This window comes from Pyxicephalus adspersus, chromosome 4, assembly GCF_032062135.1.
Source record: "Pyxicephalus adspersus chromosome 4, UCB_Pads_2.0, whole genome shotgun sequence".
NCBI classification, from domain to species: Eukaryota; Metazoa; Chordata; class Amphibia; order Anura; family Pyxicephalidae; genus Pyxicephalus; species Pyxicephalus adspersus.
This window is the reverse complement of record NC_092861.1, coordinates 70,862,966-70,880,493: the sequence shown is the minus strand read 5'-3', so window position 1 is coordinate 70,880,493 and position 17,528 is coordinate 70,862,966. Positions and strand designations below refer to the sequence as shown.

General features: G+C 37.7%; 1 protein-coding gene across 1 annotated transcript in view; it reads left to right on the top strand.

Moving 5' to 3' along the window:
- The first annotated feature begins 2,616 nt into the window (after positions 1-2,616).
- The window catches only part of IBTK (inhibitor of Bruton tyrosine kinase), a 40,406-nt gene continuing 25,494 nt past the window's right edge, over positions 2,617-17,528 (top strand). The window contains exons 1-16 of the mRNA XM_072410190.1: positions 2,617-2,775; positions 4,605-5,262; positions 6,016-6,112; positions 6,823-6,947; positions 8,022-8,132; positions 9,204-9,374; positions 10,676-10,793; positions 11,055-11,235; positions 11,321-11,444; positions 11,881-12,058; positions 12,586-12,739; positions 13,649-14,257; positions 14,448-14,534; positions 15,376-15,458; positions 15,542-15,579; positions 15,840-15,936. Coding sequence (XP_072266291.1) covers positions 4,942-5,262; positions 6,016-6,112; positions 6,823-6,947; positions 8,022-8,132; positions 9,204-9,374; positions 10,676-10,793; positions 11,055-11,235; positions 11,321-11,444; positions 11,881-12,058; positions 12,586-12,739; positions 13,649-14,257; positions 14,448-14,534; positions 15,376-15,458; positions 15,542-15,579; positions 15,840-15,936 — 2,494 coding nt within the window. The 5' untranslated portion in view covers positions 2,617-2,775; positions 4,605-4,941. The remainder of the gene's footprint in view (positions 2,776-4,604; positions 5,263-6,015; positions 6,113-6,822; positions 6,948-8,021; positions 8,133-9,203; positions 9,375-10,675; positions 10,794-11,054; positions 11,236-11,320; positions 11,445-11,880; positions 12,059-12,585; positions 12,740-13,648; positions 14,258-14,447; positions 14,535-15,375; positions 15,459-15,541; positions 15,580-15,839; positions 15,937-17,528) is intronic.

The following is a 17,528-nucleotide window of genomic DNA, read 5'->3' as shown; positions in this document are numbered from 1 at the left end:
TGTATTTTCACTGGTATATGTTGTTTGAGTTTGCTTCAGCAGGGTGTGAAAGACAGATATTTAATACTTAGCCATTTAGCAAGCTTTGGGACCTGTTGGTGCACGCTGGTAAAATACCTATACACCTGTCACCACTGAAGACCCTAGGGAAGGAAAGATTTGGGGTTCTCCTCTCTTGGGAGGTGTCCCTGAAAATCCTGCTGGAATTAGGAATGTCCAGGCTAGAGGAAGCAAGCTGCGACTGTCCACCACATTGGAGGTGTTGAGTGACTGGTTAAGTGGAACGTATATGCAGAAACATTTACATGGCCTCCTGCCTTGGGACATAAGACATGCGATACCACTGGAACCTGAATTGCAGAGCAGTCATAGTACAGCATACATGCCGGAAGTGGCTTCTCTCCGCTGTCTTGTGATGTAGGCTCTGCTTTTGCAGGGATCCTCTTTGGTTCTGTAAAACATGTGCACAGAAGCTACATTGTCACCAAACCTGGACTGTTATCAACATACAACTGGTGGAAATAAGCAGAAAAAAAATTGCTAGGTGAAGGAGGAAGAAGTTTTTAGTGTTTCGAGTTTAGGTCTGCTTTGGGACAAAACAAGAACTTAGGTAAGTGGAAACCCTGTATTGGAATTCTCTATTATTAGGTGCATCGCAACCCTTCGTTATTATTAAAAGTGACATTACCACTAACAAAGGAAAGCTACATTGCTTGTTTGTGTTTCTAGTCTCATTGGCTGCAGTCTACCCCTTTCCAGTTATGTTTTGGATGTGTGAATCCTGAGTTTGAATAGCCTGATGGTGGAATATACAGTAAGGTAGTCCCTGGGTTAAGGACATCCAACATATGGACGCCTCCTAGATACCAACGGGGCTTCCCTGCTCGCTGTGTGCAGAACGGAGGCTTGAAAGGGGGAGGGGTGGTTTGCATGACTTGCAGGAGAAATCTTTTAGCTAAACACAGCTGAGGTTGTGGGTGATCTTAGAGAGGTGAGCTCTTTCTACAGCCACTTGTAACTCTTTAATGGCCAAGACAAACTCTGCAGTTGTTACTTTTTGCATATCAAAGAACAGCTTGCTCCAGAAGTTAATGAATGTCTAGGCTCCATAAAGATTTTTTTTTTTGCTTTGTTTGTGATTAGCTCACAGTGAGTATTTTATACAGTAACTGACACCATGCTGCCAGATAATATGTTGAGACAAACATCAGTCCTAATTGCATTTATTAAAATAATGTACCTGTTCTGACTTACATACAAATTCAACTTAAAACAAACCTACAGTCCCTATCACGTATGTAACCCAGGGACTACTTGTATACTGGATATGAAGCTGCATGGCATTGAGAATGATATATTAGATGTATAGTGCCCAATACATAAAGCAAAAATCCCAACTGTCTGAGATAGGGAAGGGGAACATTTTTAGATTAAGGTGTGTGACAAATGACACCCTTCTGCACACATTTTGTAGACCATAAAAAAATACAAAAGAAAAGTTTGGTATAGAGGTGAATATATTCACCCAAAGATGGACATCTGAGGAGGAAAGAGGGCTAGAGGGTCTTGGATGTTTAAGAGGTACAGTCCCCTCGAATCAGGGACAGCTGGATTTTTTTTTTTTCAATTTTGTTGACTTTTTTTAGTGCTCTTGGTGAACTCTAACCTTGTGGAATACATACATCACATATCTTAGGCGGCAGCGCTGGATGGAATGGTTCCAGAAAGAAGAGGGAAGCCGAGACAGCGAGGGACATGCTCCGCTTAGCTATAGATTTTTTTGTCTGTTTGTGAAAGTTCAGTTTTAACTAATGCACTTATTATTATTTGATCTGTTCCTTTTTTTACATTTAAAATAAAATAATTGCCGTCATCATTGGGGAGATTTGCAATCATTCCCCCTTCTGGAGACTCATCAAGAAGTGAGTGGATATCTTTCCAAAGTGAGCCTATCTCCTCTTTAGTGCGTTATCACAGGAACAAGTGTACCATTAGAAGACATTTGTTTAATTTTAGTTTTCTATTAATATACTTTGCAACTGCTGATTCAACGTTTGCTCTCCCCAGTCCTGCCAGTGAGATGAACACATATTCTCACATTTTGTATACTAGTTTTGGGGCTTGTACTATTTTCTTTCTGAAAGAAGCAGCTGGATTGAATCATCATACCAATGTAAATTACGAGCCATACTTTACATTCAGACTCATTAGGTTGCTGTTATCAATGTTTGCCTCTAGAGGGCGCCTGTATATTCCTGACTACACTGCCATTGTAGTTAAAATTCGGAATTTCGGTATACTAGTGCCACCTAGAGGACATGGAAATAAACGTGGATCGTCTGACAGAGACGTTCACCAATAGGAGATTTTTGCACAGTGTATCTTGTCCTGTATAAAACTGCAACGTACTACCCAATAAAAACACGCCTCTTTTCTACGTCACCCACAAGGAGATGCGTTTACGTCATTACGCACCGAAAAGGGCCAGCGATTGCAGGAATCAATAAGCCACGTTTGACATTGTTTTGCACCAATCAGAAGAGTGATTGTAAAGTTGCTTAACCAATAGAAAGAGGCTTATGTTACTCCAGGTTTTACGATTGGTGTGGGAGTTTTTGTGTGGCTCGGCCAACTTCTCCTACCAATGAGATTCTTTGTTACTCCCAATGAGTTGTTAATGCCGAGGCAGCTGGTGGTTTGCTGAGTGACATGAAGATTGTAATGTGTCTAATGCCCCTGTGTGCCCCGATCTCTTCAGTCTTCAACTAGCGACCGGTGAGAGCCCTCTACCTATCACTTCAGGGGCTGCCAGCTCATCGCCCCCATTACCCGAGGAGGTCGGGCTGATAACATGCTGTGTGATGATTGGAAGATGTATGTGTCATGGCTGCAGTACATAGAGGAGTCAGGGTCATCATATACAGGATATACACCAATCACTGACACCACACACCTACTGTATACAATAAACACTACACCGGGGCCCCAAAGTCTGTGTGTGACAGAGGATGGGGCCCCTGTATGGTCGTATTGATGCCAGTGATGGGCTCTGTGTGTCCTGGTCACCATTATTATTAATATTATACAAAGTGATCCAACCTGGTAAAGTTGTCTGTGATGTCCCCAGAACAGGAAGTGAAGGAGTCTCCCCTGGGGGACACATAATGTGACAGGTCATGTGCTTCCTGTAATATAAATGGATGATGTCTGTGTTATGGTGAGTTTGGTGCTGGATCTGAAGCCCATTTCCCCTGATGTACAATGATCCCTCTACCATGCTGGGCACCATGATTTGTGGTATTACAGGAAGTGATCGGGGTTTGTGGTATAGGGGACAGCGTGGTACATTCACATATAGGGACATAATATGAGATTTTTTAATACTCCTAGTATTCCCGGCACCCACACCATCATTGCTTCAAAGATTCATTCACAGAGGTCCGGGATATATAGATAGATATTGGTTTGTGTTAGGTGGGGCAGTGCATAGCCTTGTGTCTAATGACAGCCTTGGGTAATTGATAATAGTTCTTTACTGCCATTACTAGTCAGTGGTGAATCTGGACAATAGGCCGCTTTGTAAATATTAATAGTAACCTCTTTAGGAAAAATCTGATTTTCTTTGTGTATTAAACTCTAATTATATGGGGGTAACAAGAATGAATCTATATTCACTCTGAATACACAATCATGGGCGACAGCATATGATTGGCTGGTTGAAGTGAGCACAAAGTAGCTGCCTCTATTCCTTTAGTTATCGGCCCCATGGAAAATAGCTTTGGTTGTTTTACATTTGTATAAATATTTATTATTAATAATAGTAGTAGTAACAAAAATATGGGACTATATTATTAAAGGAGTTTTGGGAGCTCACAAATCCAGGGGTCAATGTTTTATTTATTGTTGTGTGGTTGAGCTGTGAGTGTTCCTTATTGTAAGCTGAAACAATTCAGGTTTAAGATATAAAACTCGTTTTTTGTTGTGCCGGCGTTCCTTCATTACCCGTCACCCAATAGTGTTACTATAGCTAAGCCTTGTGATATGTACATCTCATGTTGCAAGGCTTGGCACATCTGTGGGTATTATACAAGTGTCGTCATCTCATTGGTAATATATAAAAAATAATCTTATTTTGGATTATGGAGAAATGGGAACACCCTGAACTCACACAGATTTGGCTTTTTGATCCCCCCAGACTACCCAGCCTCTATCTGTACCTACATATCGCTGACCCTTTCATATAGACGATGACACGTGTGATTGACATGTAAAAGCAGAGAGATGTCATCAAAGGTGATAACAGTAGTGACAAAGAACAGCAAGAGTGGTCATGGCTGACCGATAATCATTACACATAGCAGATGTTTGTAAAGTAAACCAGGTAGAATTCAGGGAGTTATGACTGCCTAGGGACATAAGAGGCTCAAACTGCAGCTTACAGCGTGAATAATGCACAGGGGACACAGGGCTAGCTGAGCATATTTCTGATTATATAGCAGATTATATATATATATATATATATAATCATTTCCTCCTTCCTGCATCTTTTTCTTCTGAAAGTTTCAGCTGCTTGTTTATTAATTTATAATATTTTGTCTCTTTAGGGCGACATTGCAATCATGGAAATTTAAGAAGAAGAACGATCCTCAGAGTGGGGGGAACTCCCCTCCCTCTGGCCTAGCTGCCTCCTTTCTGTTGGACTCATGGCAGGAACTTAATAGCAGAGAATTATAGCACACAAATCTATTTTTGTATTGTTCAGGACAGCGTTGGCTGCTTTATATTTGTATAAATATTTATTATTAATAATATTTTAGTGCCAAAGGAGTTTTGACACTCGCAAATGAAGGAGACGATGTTTGATTTTTTGTTGTGTGGCTGATCTGTACTTTTGGAGTTTATTATTTTCAGTACTTTATTTTGAAAAAGTTCACCCCAAAAATGGATTTGGTTTGGCCGGAATGCACGACAAGGTGCCGCTCTCTGCAGCATGCTTTGGATGTGATCTCTGTAGTGACCCGGGGAAATGAGCAACAAATTAAGGCTTTCCTCGCCTCCTACTGTTGCAACGCCACTACGTTAAAGGATGAATATGGGCGCAATGCTCTTCACATTGCCGCGTGTTGTGGAAAAAGAGAAGTGCTGGATTGGTTGGTGTCAAAGGGGGCAGACTTGTTGGTCAAAGACAAAGAATCTGGGTGGACAGCATTGCACAGAAGTATCTTTTATGGCCATATTGATTGTGCTTTTTCTCTCCTAAAGGTAATATATTTCTAATAAACCTTCAAACAGTTCTAATAAAATACTAATACCAATAACTGATCTTGTGCACTACTAATGACAGTACTCTGAATTTGCTCATATTATATGCAAGGGTCTGCTGTGGGCTGAGAAATCTTTGCTCCTATTGATTGCACCAAAGAGTAGGCTACACAAGTATTTTTAAATATTTGTCTACAGGAAACATTTGGAAATGTTTCTGCGTTACCATATAAACCGGTTCTGTGTTTAAAATTGCTCTGCCATACACTGACTCCTTTTTAAAGCATGCTTCTTCCAGGCCCACACTTTAAAAGTACTTAAGTCAGACACAGCCATGCAACCAGGTTAAGGCACATTTGTAGGTATGAATGGACCCCCATGGTTCCCATTTCGCAAAACAAAAAGTAAACAGCAGGGCATATGTGGGGAGGGAGTACTGTGGGTTGAAATTTAATGGTAAGTGATATCTGCTACTGGATTATGTTTGGTGCTGTATGATCCAGCAGCTTGTTTGGTATCCTGACCAGCCAAACATTTAGTCTGTCATTGTAGGTTGCCATCATCTGGTCCTGGGTAAGGTGCGACTTTAAGGCATCTTCTATGAGCTATAGTTTCTGTGACTGGAGCTGTGACTTACTTAATTTGGATTGGACCCCCATTTTATCTTGGATCCTATAGTTCTGGCAGCCTTTGGTATGCTTTGGAAATGAACACATGCATTGTCATTTCATTTACTGTTTTGTGTACTTCCAGGATGGCAGTAATCTCCACGCTCAGGATAAAGATGGATTTTCTGCCTTGGACCTTGTAATGAAAGACCGTCCTTCCCATGTTGTTTTTCAGAGCAGTGGTAAGTCTTTAATTGTTTTTTCCTTTGACAATTGTTAGCCCTGGTGTTTTTAGAACTTCCCAGTTACTATTTTGTTAACCTTTGCTATGTTGATAAATGGCCTGTATGATAGTGTCTGAGAACCTTTTTTTTGTACTTGCTTTGCCTTGTTATTCATTTTGTTTTACTGTTCTACCTGTTCTTAGTATAAAACCTTAGATACATTTTAGCCAGATAGCACAGCCAGAAGCTCAGCCTTTATTGCTCCATTATCAAACCACAGCATTATTGGACAGGTCACTGATAAGAACAATCTTTCTGCTGATATAATCTGTTAGCATATTCCCTATTGGTTCATGTTCATACAGAAGAAAACAGACTGTCTTCCTGTACTGTCCCTCCATGTTTCAGAGTGGTTTCGAATAGGAAATTGCAGAAGACTGTTGGTAATATTTAAGGGTTAGCTAGCTTTCTTAAGTAAGTCATGAGGACTGTAAAGGCTTGTTATCTTCCTTTGAAGACTACAAACTTAGAGGTATCGACCCAGAATAAGTGAAAAAAAGTCTTGTCCCTTTTTTCTGAATTTTTCTTGAAATGCTTACTTGCTACCAATGACAACCCCATATATCGCTTAGGAAAGTTTTATTTTCTAAAAGTCAAATATTTTTAATAAAGGGATATGCTTGTGTATATGTCTAATGTTGAATTGTGTTTTATTTTCTAATTTCTAGATCCTACTGAAGTTTACACTTGGGGAAACAATATTAATTTCACTTTGGGGCATGGAAGCCAACAAAGTAAACATCATCCTGAACTAGTGGACATGTTTCCTCGTTCAGGCATATACATCAAGCAGGTATCTTTGATTAAACATTTTAAATTCATCCATTATTATGTGTCGACTCCTTTTCATCCATCATCTGCATTTTTGACTTGAAAGAAGTTTTCAGCCCAGACTTCCCAGGGGACGTGTCTGCTATAACTTATTTTTTAGCCACTGGTAATGACAATGAGGTAATACTAGATAGTAATACTGTCCTTTGGTGTCTGAGTACAATGTCATGTGGATGTGGTTAACCCCTCTGGCTTTTCAATTCTGTCCGTATTTTCATGTGAAAAGCTTTACATTCTTTTGCATGGAATATTATTTTACATTGTAGGCCTATAATTCTTAGGCATAACTCACCAAAATATGTCCAATATTTCATACATTTAATAAAAAACTATAAATAAATAAAAATCTGTTCAAACAAAAATGCATACAAATACTGAAACCTGTTATATAACTGTACAGTAGCATATATAATATATATATATATATATATATATATATATGTATAAAAACGTCACCAGGAAACTCCAGAGAATGTCTCTGCAGTCGCCGGCTAAAGATCGGAGGAAGAGAACGTGTCCCGAGGACCTGCAAGGAGAGGGGTACGCCGGGGGACACCAAAGGAACAAAGGTAAGTTGTTTTTTTAAGTTTTTGGCGACCCCAAGTGTGACTCTGAATTACCGCTTTTTGCAAGTGAAATCCACCCTGAGTCACACTTGGGAATACCAGGATTATAACACCAACATTTGGCTTTGTAGAAGCTATAAATCTTGAGTAGATTTGGGTATTCCAGTGATGATACTATAATCCTGGAGTCCCAAGTGGTAAAAGAAGCATGGGATTTAACTTTTTGGCAGCCTGGAAAGTGTCAAATTTAAGTTCTGATTGGAGCTGACCTTTCATTGTAGACTTAATGAAAATATGATAGACTCTTTTAAATTTTGTATAAGTGGTTTGGGAACATGGTTCATACTTTTGCATTTTGTCATTACTAATTATTTAATTCATAAATGTAACGAGACATTTAAAATATAGAGATTAATGTAATGTAGGTTAGGATGCATCCAGAATAACAGTTTGTTTTCCATTCCCTCTAGATGGTACTTTGCAAGTTTCACTCCGTATTCCTGTCTCAGAAGGGGCAGGTTTACACTTGTGGTCATGGTCAGGGAGGTCGTCTTGGTCACGGCGATGAACTCACATGTCTGGTATGTCCGCCTTTGTAACTCCATCAGGACCTGGTAACAGTTGTAATATTAAAAGCTGTAAAGATGATTGATCACCTATAAGGAGGAAAGATATTTTCCATAAGCATTACTTATAGATTGTGGGTTTTTGAAAAAAAGAGACAGAAGAAACATAACATCATCTTCCCGTTCATAAAGTTTTGGCATATCCGAAACATCACCCTGTAGCCATCAAATTTAAAGCATAAAACGGAGAAATAAAATGAATTGCAATGTACACATGAGCAAGGATTGTATCATCGTCTGTGTTACATTTCAATTAGAGGCTCTCAATGTTCTAGATAAAGGCATGCAACCTTACATTAAAACACAATTACCCAATATTGTGTCAAAACTACTTCCAGCTGTTTCTGTTTAAACTTAGCAGACTTGGCCTTTATCCCTGTTCTTCATAATACACCCTACTATGAATTATTGTTACATATTAATACAGAATGACAAAAAATGTTTTCCCAATATATTTTGCAGTTTTTTCTTTTTGCCTTTCTACTCCATGTGGTTGCCACCCAGGCTGGACTACAAACGTGTTTGCCTTTTTTTATCTCTATTAATATAGAAATTGATGCAAGAAGACAATACATTTCTGGCAAAATGAACAGGCATTTTCTGCACTTGTTCTTCTGTCTGTCTCCCTTAGTCTCCTTGATGGGAACTATAATGCATACTAAAGGCTAATTAGAAAAACACAACAAATTGCTATACATTACCTTTTTTACCAAGTACTGTGCTATTGCAGCCTATACTCTACAAGGTAATGACTGTATAACTGTTTGTCTGATAGAATAACCTTTGCCTACTAAAGCAATTAAAATAACAGCTGGTATATGTTCTTGTTCTCCCTTTTAAAAGGTCAAATAAAGATAATCTGTAGGAGTCTAGTTCCAGAGCTCACAATGGAACATTTCACTTTTATATAACTTGTGTGTGTGTGTGTATATAAATTATATATATATATATATATATATATATATATATATATATAGTATATCTCTTGAATATTCATATATATTTTTTTTCTTCTTGTTTTTTAAGGTACCCAGATTGGTGGAAGGTCTGACTGGTCACCCTTGTAGTCAGGTGTCTGCTGCGAAGGACCATACAGTAGTATTGACAGAGGAAGGATATGTGTACACATTTGGCTTAAACACTTTTCATCAGCTAGGCATTTTACCTCCCCCCTCAAGCTGCAATGTTCCCAGACAGGTATGGGTGCTACTTAAAGACATGTATGCAAATATTTTACATAAGATAATTGCTTACCACATGGAATGTCATTAAAGTAGGAATACATCTAACATAAATCAAAATGTGGTTGTACCATTATCCACTTATAAAAATAGATATAACAAAATGCTTTTCATGGTATATTAAAGCAGAACTAAACCCAGTGGATACTCCCCTGTCCCTAGTCTGTTGCGGGAGCTGCCATCTTCTTCGTTCTTCTCTTCAGCTGTCTTGGGTGGCTGGGATGACGTAACTCCTGTGCAGGGGTTTATTAAGTCTCCGAACGCACAGGGGAAGCTGGGATTATTGGGTATCCTGCAACTCACAGAAACAAAGTGCAGAAAAACTGCCAAATCACAGGTTGGAGGCAGGAAGGTGACACAGCTTTTGTTGTAACTTTAGCAGAGACAATTTAGTCGGGCTGGCTGTGCTGTATGGCAGGGCTTAGAACATGATAAGAAAAACTATAAGGTTTCTTCTGTTCAAAAGTTTGCATGTCCTTAATTCTTAACTCTGTTTTTCCCTTCTTTACTATTAGTGATAGCATACAGTCTTGTGACAGCTGATAGATTCAGGTGGCAGACCTATCACCAAAATTTTTAATTTACATATTAGGGTAGACAACCCTTTTATGTAAAGTAAAAATTATCTTCTTTATTCGGAGACGGGGGTTTGAAGGTTTTTTTTTTTTTTTTTGAAAGTGAAGTATCTTCCCCTCTGCCGTTATCGCTGCGAACGCTGGCGAGTTCTTGGGATGCCCACATCAAACATCCCCGGCTTCTGGCTGCGCCTTCTGCACATAACCAATCTCAGGCATGCGCAGATGGAGCTTTTTCTTTAATGGGGAAAGAAAATACTGTGAAATAGGCACTCTTTTTACAGCAAGTCAGTACAGTTCTAAATTCATTTGACTTAACTATTTATACACAGACATTGAAAGAAGTAAAAGACCTAAAAAATCTCCACTAATTACCTTTAATAAATCCTATGTGTGTCCCCTTGTGTGTATTTATTACCCCCAACATTCAATGGTATTTCATTTTTTCAGTCATCTTTATGATTGAAAAAGGGTGCACACAATTATATTATAATTTATTTTCTCCAAGTACATTCCCTAAATAAAAGGAAAGTTTTCTACATGATCAGTCTAATTTTCCGAACCATGGCCAATATTTTTTACACATTCTGCCAGGGTATGTAAACTTATGAGCACAACTGTATACAACTGTTTGTCCAGAGTTCAGTTTAATCTTCCTTTTGTTTAAACTTCGTTTTAACAGGTTCAAGCCAAGACTTTGAAAGGAAAATCTGTGATAGGAGTGGCTGCTGGAAGGTTTCACACTGTTATTTGGAGTAAAGATGCAGTCTTTACAATGGGACTAAATGGAGGTCAATTGGGTACGTAATATTGCATAACACTGTTATCAACAACAGTACAAATGTTTTTATTGCTTTTAATAAACAGAGTGAAAATTGGGTTCTACCATTGCTGCCTTCTCCTAAGAACTTTGGATGTCACGTAACACTTTTAATATTTTGTGGCACTGACAACAAGGGAAAAAAGTATTTGGTTATGATTTTCTGACAGTATACAAGCCAAGTTGGTAGAATTTATAATCTAAGGTCCGCAATGGCACACTCTATATTTCTTTATTCCAGGATACCTGGTAGACCCCAATGGAGAAAAACTTGTCAGCTGTCCTCGGCAAGTCTCTGCTCTGCATCATAAAGACATTAGCATATCTCTTGTGGCTGCTAGTGATGGAGCTACAGTCTGTGTTACTGAAAGAGGAGATATATACCTTCTTACAGAGTACCAGTGCAAGAAACTAGCTTCAAAGTAAGCCATTTCTGTGTACATCTTACAACTATAAGGTACATTTTCTTAGTACTGTTGAGTAAACAATTTCTTTTTTTGTTTTCAGGCAACTAAACCTAAAAAAGGTTCTTGTTTCTGGAGGATATTTAGACCAAAAAGCAGATACGCAGCATCTCAAAGAAAATGGTGGCCAGGCTGTTAGTTTTCTTGCGTTGGATCAAGCTGGAAGAGTATGTTTACCCTTAGACCAACAACAGATCACAGAAATAGAAAGCTTTGTTTTGTTTTAAGGGTCTCCTAAATTAAAGTTGGACTTTTGTATATACAGCTTCTTTCAAAATTACTGTTAGGAGATTGATAATGGACATATTCCTAAACATTTCCTGCCTTTACCTACTGTATGCAATATTTGGACATACATAGATAATCTCTGCTTCAACATTTCTCTCCCAAATATTCATCTTCAAAACCACCTACCACTAACCTTACTGGCAGCAGATATGTTCTGTCTTACATATCCAGTTTTTGTGTTTCCTATTCTAGAATAAATGAATAAAAATTTGATGATAAGTTTTGCTTAAAAAAGGCAATTCACCAATTTAAATTTTTGTCATTTTTTTTTTATTTTATATTATACCTTCTCTATATTTTGTATTTTTTTTAAAGGTGTTTTGCTGGAAGTCTTCCAGTAGTTCGCTCAAGCAGTGTCGCTGGGTATATGGCCGCCAGGTGTTTATGTCTGATTTTGCCCTTAATAAGAACGAAATGCTGTTTGTCACCCAGGAAGGTGAAGGGTTTACTGGAAGGTGGATGCGTGAGAATAAAAACACTACAGATAAAAAAGGTAATTATCTGAAAGGCAAACTGTCATCAAACAAATAATTCCCAGCCCATCTATTTCCAATGGAGGTCTTACTGCTTGAGTCCTGAAATGATTAAAGAAGGCAGACTGAACCTACCAGACTCCCCCTGTAACCTATATAAATATAGTTTTAAGTGAATTGAATCTTTAAGTATATATTCATTATTCTTGATTCTCAATAAAGCTACATAGTGGACCAGTCAAAAAAAAAACATTTGTAGGAATCTAATACTTCAGTCCTTCCTTTAGGTGTTAGTTATGCATGGAATAACCTTGTAGTTGGATGCTCATCCTGACATTTTTGTACTGACGGAGGAGAGAATATATCTCCCTGTTAAAATATTACCTAAATATTTAAGAAGAAAGGCTACAGTATTTCAACAATTCAAAGGTGGAAATTCACAGTATCACAGATACCCCATTGATAACTGGCGAATATGGTCAATATTGTTAATACATTGTCTGCTTTAATCTGTGTTGGTTGTCAATATTACCCCTTTTTCTTTTAGATCCCTCTATAACAGACTCCATTCACAGTGATACCCACAGTGTTTATGAAAGAGTTTCTCTTCAGAAGCTTCCGTTTGTTCACCGGGCTGTTAGTGTAACATCGGATTCGAATGGATGTAACTTTGCTGTATTACAGTCTGATCCAAAAGCAAGGTAATGTTTTTTTGTTATTGAATTACTTATTTAGGCAATTAAGAAGAAATTATGACATTTTGACGTGAACTCTAACATTTGACCTCGCCCCTGGCAGTTTAAAAAATATTTATCTATTTACAATTTATTTATCTAAATTGTAGGATCTGGGTGGGACATAACCCAACTGAGCTTAAACTGATGAGAAAAACAGAAGTAGAATCATGTTTTTAGATGCAGTCATTCACATATTTCTGTTTGTTTTTCATTATTAATAATTTTAACAAGTGCATGAGGCAGTCAGTGATAGATTAGTTATAGATTACTCATAAATGTGCATATTGAAATAACCTATATGCTTAAAGGAACAAATTTTGTTTTATGGACCTAAATTAAATCTGAGGCTAAATATAATAGACATTTTATTAATTTGGTTAAAAGTAACCTAAAATGGTTTTTTGTTTTCCCACTCCCCTATTTAAAGTATTCTACCCCTCCACAGATTTATATTTATTAAGATAGAAAGAGTCTTTGTAAAGATTCCTCACATTCCAGTTCTGCAGTAGACATGCCTGTGCAGCACAGCCCTATAGATTTCTATGGGATTGCTCTCTGAACTTAGGACACAGCCTCATTAAATTCTGTGGGGCTGCACTGCACAAGCACGGTCTACAATGGAGGAGGTTGGAGAGCAGTTACCTAGATTAGTTGTCATTCGGGAGAAATGGGCTACCTCTTAAACATACTTCTCTCAGTTGATGCGTTCATATATAGTCTTGATTTTTAGAGTTATGTACCACATTGTTCTGGCTTTACATTCATTATCAGATATATACAACAAAAAAAACTGTTTTTATCCTAAAATGTTGAAAAAAGTAAATTGGCTTTTGTATTTACCAGCTGGAAAATGTTAACCCTTTTTGTTTTTAGCCTTTTCGAAGTCCCAGTAGTGTCTTCTTCAGTTTTTGCTGAAAATTTCGATAATCTGCTGAAAGAAGTAGATGAGATGGATAACATTCATGATGTGACTTTCCTCCTGGGTTCCCAGACTTTTCCTGCACACAAGTATATATTGGCCATGAAATGTGACTACTTCCGCAAGCTGTTTTTTTCAGGGGACAGCAACCAAGTTGACATCCTAGATCTCTACCACAATGGAGAAGATTCATCAGGGTGTGACCTGTATGTCATTGAAAAAGTTCCCCCAGGGCTTTTCACCTACATCCTGCAATTTGTCTACACTGATACATGTGATATGTTGGCCTATGGTCATAAACCCAGATTTATCCAAAAAGAAAAATTAGAAGAAAATCAAGATAACATCATTTCAGATTTCCAGAAGATTAGTTTTAATGAGAGTGTCAAAGGAAAATCCGCCTACGAGGTGTACAAAAACAGCCAGATCTGTGCAGACGGCGACAAGAAAAAAGGAAAAAACAAGCCATCTAAAAAGAGCAAATGTGTTAATGAGGAAACTAGCCCTGTTAAAATGCTGCAGAATCTAGCCAAGAAGTTTGGGCTCAGCAATTTGAGTTCAAGGTAGGTTTTTGTCCTTTCTATCAAATATTTCAGTTAGAAGCCTGCCTTATAAAACTAAACATAACAAAAACAAATGTATTTCTATACGTTTTTTATAATATGTGTTTCTGCAACTAAAATTAATCATTCTGCATTCACTTGAAACTTTCTTGAAGAAAGGAGCAGTAGTAACTTATATTTTATGTTCTAGGCTGGATGGGGTACGATATGAAAATGGAACAATTAATGTTGTACACAAGAAAAGTGGAAACAAGCAAAGATTCAACCAAAAGAAATGGTATGTAGTTAATGCCAACATATCCATTTTATGATACTTGTTTATCAAGGTGTAGATATGACTGATCCAGATCATTCCAAAATAGTAGGTACAGGCTTATTCAATATATCAGTGCAAAGAATAAAGTACAAATTACAAAGAGTGCAACATGCAGCACCTCCATTGTAGACTATCTGTAATTCCTACCATTTTAGTCCCTTAAACAAGTCCCCTAGTCTCTTTTTTCGTTGAAGCTCTGTCTTTCTCAAGCTGCTGACTTTTTTTATGAAGTACAGTTCAGTGTGCTTTCTGCTGTTTAGGCTGTAGACATAAATATAACTAAACTAAAATACTAAATACTAAAAATACAAAATACTTAAAGTTGACATGTTTAATTGTGTAAATGCATTTGTTTTATTGCCAAAGTAAACTGAATGGAAACAAAGTACATAACCTAGGGCCACACATAGAAAGTGCCTGGGTAGCATTCATGGTTCCCTCTCCACTCTAGCTCAATAACAGGAACAATGACCACACAGGCAAAGATTACAAATATCCTGTTTTTGGTCTTGGACGCTGCTAATAAATGTGAGTTTAATGTCTAGTGTTCATGGTGTGGTTGAAGTGAAATATAAAGTAAAAGGGAGAGAGAATGGGGCTTGAGAAAAAGTTAAGGAAGAGAAATATTTAGAGAAGAAAATTTAGCTTCTGATCTGGGATCCAAAGGTTTTAGTGTGAGCTGGGTTCAATATGTTTGTTTACATTGCAGGTGCATGCAGATACAAATAATACACACGTTCAAAATTATTTATATATAAATAATTTATTTGAATTGCCTTTTCCATTGTGTTTTATTTTGCAGCAACTCTCTATGTGATGTAACAATGAGATCAGAGGATGGGAAGGAATTTAATTGTCATAAATGTGTTCTGTGTGCGAGGCTTGGTATGTGCTATACGTTTTATATTATATTTTCATTTACATTATCCAATGCATTCAGTACTGATTCTTTTTTTTTTCCCACATAGAATACTTTCGCTCTATGCTTGGCAACCCTTGGATTGAGGTATAGTAAATTTGGCTTAATTCTTGTGGGAGAAATTGGGATCCATTTACAATATTTCTAGAAAAATAAGAAACCATAGCTGGCAGTTTTTGGAGCATTTTTGATCTAGTTATAAAAACAAATACTTTAATTGACACCTTTCACTAACTCAAGTTTAAAAGACATCAGAAGTAAATAGGGTAGGTGAGTTGGGATAGGCAGAACTACAGTTAGAAAATAAAAATGTTTTTGATCTTATTTTTATTTTATCTGTTTAACAGGCATCCTGCTGTACAGCTCTAGAAATGCCTGTTCACTCAGATGTGTTACAGGTTATCATCGATTATATTTACACTGATGAAGCTCCTACAGTTAAAGGTAAGTGTTTCATATCCCTATATGTCTTAGGCTGCACATACTGGAACAGATTTTGCTTCTTTTATCTTTTTAAGTTGCCATATTACCTTTAGGTGGACTTGACACTGGAATAACTGTACTCCTACTCCCAACTACCATAATGCTTGTAGGCTAGGAGATTGGGTGTTTTTGTTAGCTCTGTTGTGAAAGTCTTTTCCCCATTTTTTTCATCATTTTTAGCCATTCTTGTCATCAACCAAGAATCTTTAATCCTGCTTTGTCTTAATTTGCTTTAAGAGCTGGTCTCCATAGTGTTCGGAACATGCTGGCCAACTTAACGTTTTGGGTCTCTTGTCTTTTAGAATCCCAGAGAGTGATTTGACCTTTCTTCAGCCACAGCCTTTTGACTCTATGTATGCAATAGAAACATTTTTACCCTGGTTACCCCTAAGTTTTTGTAGGGCCTAATACTGGCATTTCTAACCAATCTATGGCCTTCCCTCTTTGTGGATCTATCTATGACCGATGTTGTCAAGGGGTCCACTTGGTAGACTGGTAGAAGGTGTCTCTCTTTTTAAGAACTCTGCATATGAGCAGTTAGAGGTTCTTCTTAAGTCTTCATTGCAGGTGGCAAGCCCCATCCTTTGCTCAGGCCGGTTTTAGGACTTTTTTCCTAAACTTTAGGCACATGGGTTAAATCTCCATCAAGAACCTGTAAATAAAACAGCGAGTTGTCTTTTATTGGATCATTTGGACCTTATTGCCAAAGCAGAGATGTGGGTTGTTTATCTTGTTCATGGTTCTTAGTATTGAATTCATGCATTACACCGATCATGGCCTTGGGTTGTTTAGTGGATTTATGTTCCACCTCTTCAGGAATTTACCCTACAAAGTGTGGCAAAATACAGAGGTGTTTATTGTTGCCTACACTTTGATGACATTACCTTCACAGGCTAGTTAGAGGTTATCTTGCATAAAAACCCAGTCATGGGCTTCTGCTTCTCCCTGTAACACGTGAGAGTAGGTTAAATTTTGCATGTGGAAAATGAATGATGGGTATACCCAGTTTCCTTGCTGCCACGTTGGATTAATTAAACTTTTCTGCTTCTATTCCAGGTAGTGAGAAAAAAACAGCTTAGTCTATGATTAGATTAAACTTTCTGCTTGTGATAGATTTCAGTCCTTAACTGCAGCACTTTTTACTCCTATTTGTGAACAAAGGGTATTGAAAATCCTCCATAGCGATAATTTTCTTTTTAATGTCCCCTTTAACTGCAGTATATACCGCTTTTCCTTCGTGCTTCACTACAGTGTTCAGTCCTTTCCCTTCTGACAAAGATTTGGTGATTAGCCTAGCACTGTCACATAGGGTTTGGGGAGACACTTCTTAGTTATCTGTAAATTCTTTATAGAGAGATTTGGGGCTTAATTTCCTCACTTCCGAGAGCTGACCTGAGTGGCAGGGGAGCCATGGGATGGTATTTTTGACCTGCATAGGATAAAAACAGGTTTCCTTGAAGCTTGACCATTGTTTTGGTAATGTAATAGTAATGCTAAGGGTTTTTAAAATTTTCCTTGCAACTATATACACATATACACCATTTTCGTTCTAC